The sequence below is a fragment of the Clytia hemisphaerica genome, unplaced genomic scaffold (genome assembly GCF_902728285.1).
Source record: "Clytia hemisphaerica strain Z4C2 unplaced genomic scaffold, Clytia hemisphaerica genome assembly, whole genome shotgun sequence".
Classification (NCBI taxonomy): domain Eukaryota; kingdom Metazoa; phylum Cnidaria; class Hydrozoa; order Leptothecata; family Clytiidae; genus Clytia; species Clytia hemisphaerica.
In genome coordinates, this window is record NW_027104071.1 from 47940 (window position 1) to 53842 (window position 5903).

Below are 5903 nucleotides of genomic sequence, written 5' to 3' on the forward strand. Positions count from 1 at the left end.
TATTTTTACATGAATTATTTTTTCAAATTGAATTGAAATGGGTCCTAAAATAGCACTTTGAACCCTTCAAAATTCAAAAAATTTCTCCGTTACCCAACCATGGTGGGCTTATTGTCAATTTACTCAAATATACCTCAGCCCTCAAACCGGTGCCCTTTGATGTGACCAGTTGTCCAACAATTTTTGATATGCATAAGTCAAGATTACGTCATTTTTCCTATCGAAAACACCCGTAATGGCGTGAAATCGAAAAAAATTGGTGTGATCGTGAAAATCAAATCTTTCAGGCGTGATGGCGTGAAATCGAAAAAAAATTGGTGTGATGGCGTGAATTTTGGGTCCGCTGGGGGGGCCTCATTAAGGGACGAAAGAATTGGTCCAACTTTGCGAAAGTTTCACTAATTTGGTGTTTTCTTTAGTTATATTTAGTATTCGAGGAGCAAAATAACGGTCTAGCTTTTATTTTAAAAGCCACACCTATCTAGAGTCACCACATGTGTAAATTTAAACTAAATTTTCGGTCAATCGAATATGATTAATTTTGTGAATCGAAATTACGAACAAAATGTTATTAGTTGTTCTTACATGTTTATATGAAATGATATAATAAACAAATTATTTTGACCTTGCTTGTCCAGATATTCCTCCATCTCACTTCCACGAGAACAACTGAAAACATTTTGTTTTATGCTAATGTCCTTTGCAATATTAAGCGGATATATAATAATAAAAAAAAGCTAATTTTTATTGCACAAAAATAGTTGTTACTGATAAAAATCACAGACTAAAATGTTAACTATATATATAAAGAAGAAAACATAAAACATCAATTACAAACCCGAACCACACAACTTAATATCGTTTTCAAAAACAGACAGCATGATTAGTACTCACTAAAATCAGTTCCCTTGAGGTTACATAAAAAAGCCAAATTCGCCAAAATTAGTTCTCGCCAAAATAAGTTCCCTTTGTGTATATTCCCTAAAGGTATTAAATTTTGCGATTCGCAAATTTTTTTTGAAAACAAATTCTTTGCAAGTATTAACATTTCGTGAATTGGCATGTACCATATTTCGCGTGTACTAAATTTTGCGATTTTTAAATTTGGTATCTTTAAAAAAGAGTCTAGAACAAGAAATTGAAACAAATGTGACATTTTATTAAAACAACCTTACGTCTACATTCTTTTCCAATATCATAAGTTAATGAAACAGTTAGGAAACAGTATACCAAATTTCGCGATTTTTTACACTTTTAAATTTTTTCGCGTGTATTTAATTTTGCGAAATTTTTCAAAAAACTCGCGAATTTAAGTACACGCAAAACTTAATACCAGCGAAATTTAATACCTTTGAGGTAATATTTTTGAATGGACCGCATTTCTATTAAGTCTAACATTGTTCGTATGGAATCTTTACCATCACAAACATTATAAAACAGCAGTCTCTCCTCAAATGAACCTTTTGCGTTCATATAGATATTCTAAATATTCCTCATTAAATGTTATTATGTAATCACCTTAAATGTATATAAAAAAGAAAGTGATGCTACAACCCTGTGACTCTATAGTACACACTAAAATTTATCCAGTTGAGAGTAAATTATACCAAAAGTATCAAACAACTTAAAAGAAGTATTAAAATTGTACCCAATGGTATATTTTTATATGAACCTGCTGATGTGGGTGGATCGTCGTAACACACTGCATTTTCATCTTTATAACATTTACCATTAGCAGCACCAGAATAACCCCATTTGCAACAAACGCATCGTATGTTAACACCATCAATCTCCTGAGGAACTTTACCCACTTTACATTCCTTACACGATGTTGCTCTCAGTTGGTCCTGGTATTCCATGGCACCGACACAATTATAACATCTTCCATCATTTTTGGCATATTTTCCTTTTCCACAAGGTTGACATTCGGTTTTGAATCCCTCAGGATCGCTGGAAGATATAAGTCCTAATGGACATCTCTTGCACGCACTTGCACCTGTTTCGTCTTGGTATTCCATGGGATCTTCACATTTATGACATTTTCCGTCATTTTTGCCAAATGTTCCCTTTTTACATAAAGAGCAACCAGAGTTATGTTCATTAGGAATTTGTCCCAAAGGACATGTTTTACAGGAAATTTCATCTCTATCATCTTGGTATTCCATGAGACCGTCACATTTGTAACATTTTCCATCTTTTTCAAATGATCCAATTGTACAAGAAGAGCAGTCGGTGTTGGAGTCATTAGGTATTTCCCCTGCAGGACATTTCTTGCAAAAAGTCGCACCCTGTCCATTTTGATATTCCATGGGACCGTCACACTTATGACATTTTCCATCTTCTTTTCCAAAAGTTCCTTCTTTGCAAGATAAACATACAATATTATTACTACCACGTGTAGACAGTATTGTCCCTAAAGGACACTTATTACACGAAGATGCTCCTATATCGTTCTGATATTCCATGGGACTGTCACATTTATAACATTTCCCATCGGATTTTCCAAATGTTCCTCTGTCGCAAGGAGAGCATGTAGTTTTAAAACCGTTGTTGTCGTACGGTATTTTTCCTTGTGCGCAGCTCTTACATGAAGATGCTCCTGTTTCGTCTTGATATTCCATTGCGCCTGTACATTTAAGACATTTCCCGTCTCCATTTCCAAATGTTCCTCTTTTACACGAATAGCAGTAAATATTGAAACCATTGGAAGTATATGGATATTTTCCGGAGTTACATTTTTTACACGAAGATGATCCTGTTTTGTCTTGGTACTCCATGGGACCATCACACTTATAGCATTTCCCGTCACTTTTCCCAAAGGTTCCAATCGGGCAAGGTGAGCAACTCGTGTTAAAACCATCAATACTAAGTGGTACTTCTCCCAAAGGACATTTTTTGCATGAAGCAGCACCAACCTCATTCTGATATTCCATAACACCATCACAATCATGACATTTGCCATCATTCTTTCCGAAAGTTCCTATTTTACAAGATGTACAACCAAATTGATCATATGGTATTCTTCCCAAGGGACATTTTTTGCATGAAGATGTCCCTATTTCGTCTTGGTATTCCATGGCACCGTTACATTTATGACATTTTCCATCTTCCTTTCCAAAAGTTCCTTTGTTACAAGAAACAATACCAGAGGCAAAACCACCTTGGTAATATGGTATTTTGCCTAGGGTGGAGTTTTTACAAGAAATTGCACCCTCTTCATCTTGATATTCCATAGGATCGTGACACTTATGACATTTTCCATCATTTTTGCTGAAAGTTCCTTTTCTACAAGTGATACAAGCAATGTGTAGACCATAAAAACTATATGGTCTTGTCCCTGAAGGACATTTTTTACACGAAGTTGCACCTACTTCATTCTGATACTCCATAGCACCATTGCATTTGTGGCATTTCCCATCCTCTTTCCCAAAATATCCTTTGTGACAATACTGACAGCCATCATGGAAGACTGAGGCAACTTGGCCTATTGGACATTTTGTTTTGCTGTGACATTTTCCAGTACTTTCATTGAAAAATCCTTTTCTACATTCCAAGCAGTCAGTAGCGAAGCCATAAAAATCATTAGGTGCTGTTCCCTTATGACAATTTTTGCACGAGGTTTCTCCTGCATCATCTTGGTATTCCATGGGACCGTCACACATGATACACTTTCCATCTTTTTCAATTGTTCCTGTTCTACATTGAGAGCAATCAACATTGTAGCCATCACTTTCGAGGGGTACTGTCCCTGAAGGACATTTTTTGCACGAGGTTGCTCCTGAATCATCCTGGTACTCCATGGAACCGTCGCACATGTGACATTCTCCATCGTTTTTTGAATATGTTCCTTTTCTACACGTGATACAACCAATGTTGTAACCATCAACGTTATGTGGTACTTTCCCTGAAGGACAAGTTTTGCACGAAGTAGTTCCTGTTTCGTCTTGGTATTCCATGGGACCATCACATTTATGACATTTCCCTTCCTCTTTTCCAAATGTCCCTTTTCTACAATGATAACAATATCTGTTTGACAACACCGAAGGAACTTGACCTAATGGACATTTTACTTTGCTCATACACTCGCCATTATTTACATTCAAACAAGAGTAACAATATGTTTTGGTGTCTAAGTACCCTTTAGGAGCGTATGAGGATTTACACTTTTTGCACGTACTTGATTGGACTTCGTCTTGGTATTCCATCGGACCGTCACATCGGTGGCATCTTCCATCGTCTTTTCCAAATGTTCCTTTTCCACAAGAAGAGCATCCAATGTAGCCCCTATAATAATATGGTATTTTCCCCAAAGGACATTTCTTGCACGAGACTTTACCTGTCTGGTCTTGATACTCCATGGCACCGTCACATGGGTGACATTTGCCATCATCCTTTCCAAAATATCCTTTTGCACAAGAAGAGCATCTAATGTAGTAGCCATTGTAATAAGATGGTGTTGATCCTAATGAACATTTCTTGCATGAAAATTTTCCTTCCTTGTCTTGATACTCTCTGACACCATCACATGGATAACATTTTCCATCATCTTTACCAAATGTCCCTTTACGACACTGTGCGCAACTAGTGTTGTAACCATAATTGGTGTATGGTATGGATCCCAAAGGACATTTCTTGCATGAAGATTTTCCTTCTTCGTTTTGGTATTCCATTACACCATTACAATGTTTACATTTTCCTTCTATTTCATATGTCCCTGCACGGCACTGTGCGCAACTAGTGTTGTAACCATAATAGGTTTTTGATACGGATCCCAAAGGACATTTCTTGCATGAAGTTTTTCCTTTCTCGTCTTGGTATTCCCTGACACCATTACAATGTTCACATTTTCCTTCTATTTCATATGTCCCTGTATCACACTGTGCGCAACTAGTGTTGTAACCATAATAGGTTTTTGATACGGATCCCAAAGAACATTTCTTGCATGAAGTTTTTCCTTTCTCGTCTTGGTATTCCATGACACCATTACAATGTTCACATTTTCCTTCTATTTCATATGTCCCTGTATCACACTGTGCGCAACTAGTGTTGTAACCATAATAATCGGTTTTTGATACGGATCCCAAAGAACATTTCTTGCATGAAGATGCCCCTATTTCATCTTGGTATTCCCTGACACCGTCACAACGTTCACATCTTCCTTCTATTTCATATGTTCCTTTACTACATCCCCCTTCTATTGCCGTAGACAAGGTGAAAAACAGCAATGATGCCAATATCATACTATTGACACCCATCATTAAACATCAAGTTGCTTTGTGTTCCATCCACCTATTGGAGAAAGATAGCAAAATTTGTTAATCTTTTGAAAAAACACAATCTTTTCAGTAGAAAGTAGAAAGGTCAATGTTGCTCTGCCATAGCCAGCACTAGTACTTAAACACTAATATACCACAGGCGCTTTTTTTAAGCTGCTTGCATATCTAACATATAATAGTACCCTTATAGAGGCTGCTCGTCAGTCTCACGAGACTTAGAAGAAACAGCTAAATGCGCAACATTTCTTTTAGATTGCTAATAATTGATTGATCAAATGTGCATGTAGACTATGTAGAGCTTAGTACTTGGATTCGGAAGTTCAGTAAAAACTCATTTTGTATCAAATTTATTCACTCGATGACATTTTTTTCCAAATTCTCAAGTCACCAGAACCTACATTTGTAGATCAACTTCAAAACGACAATAGTCGTCATTCATATGCGGTTTGTTTTCTTGAATCTTAAAATTGACACAAAAGTAGTGTGCCAAAATTAATATTATCAGAATTTAGCATGAAAATTACTATTACAATACATGTAATATACAATATAAAATAAACCAATCATAGTGGAGACAAGTCAACAATGTCAACATTATCGAAAATCATAGAAAACAGGGGAACACCG

At 36.3% G+C, this 5903-nt stretch overlaps 1 protein-coding gene across 1 annotated transcript; it reads right to left on the reverse strand.

Annotated features, from left to right (window-relative positions):
* Nucleotides 1-1601: 1601 nt before the first annotated feature.
* On the reverse strand, nucleotides 1602-5255 carry LOC136812486 (proprotein convertase subtilisin/kexin type 5-like). Its single transcript, XM_067068986.1, has one exon. It carries the CDS (start codon nucleotides 5253-5255, stop codon nucleotides 1602-1604), a length of 3654 nt encoding a protein of 1217 aa, XP_066925087.1.
* Nucleotides 5256-5903: the final 648 nt, after the last annotated feature.

Excerpts from the sequence above, each read along its gene's own strand:
- LOC136812486 (XM_067068986.1), bottom strand. The coding sequence starts at position 5,255 with ATGGGTGTCAATAGTATGATATTGGCATCATTGCTGTTTTTCACCTTG.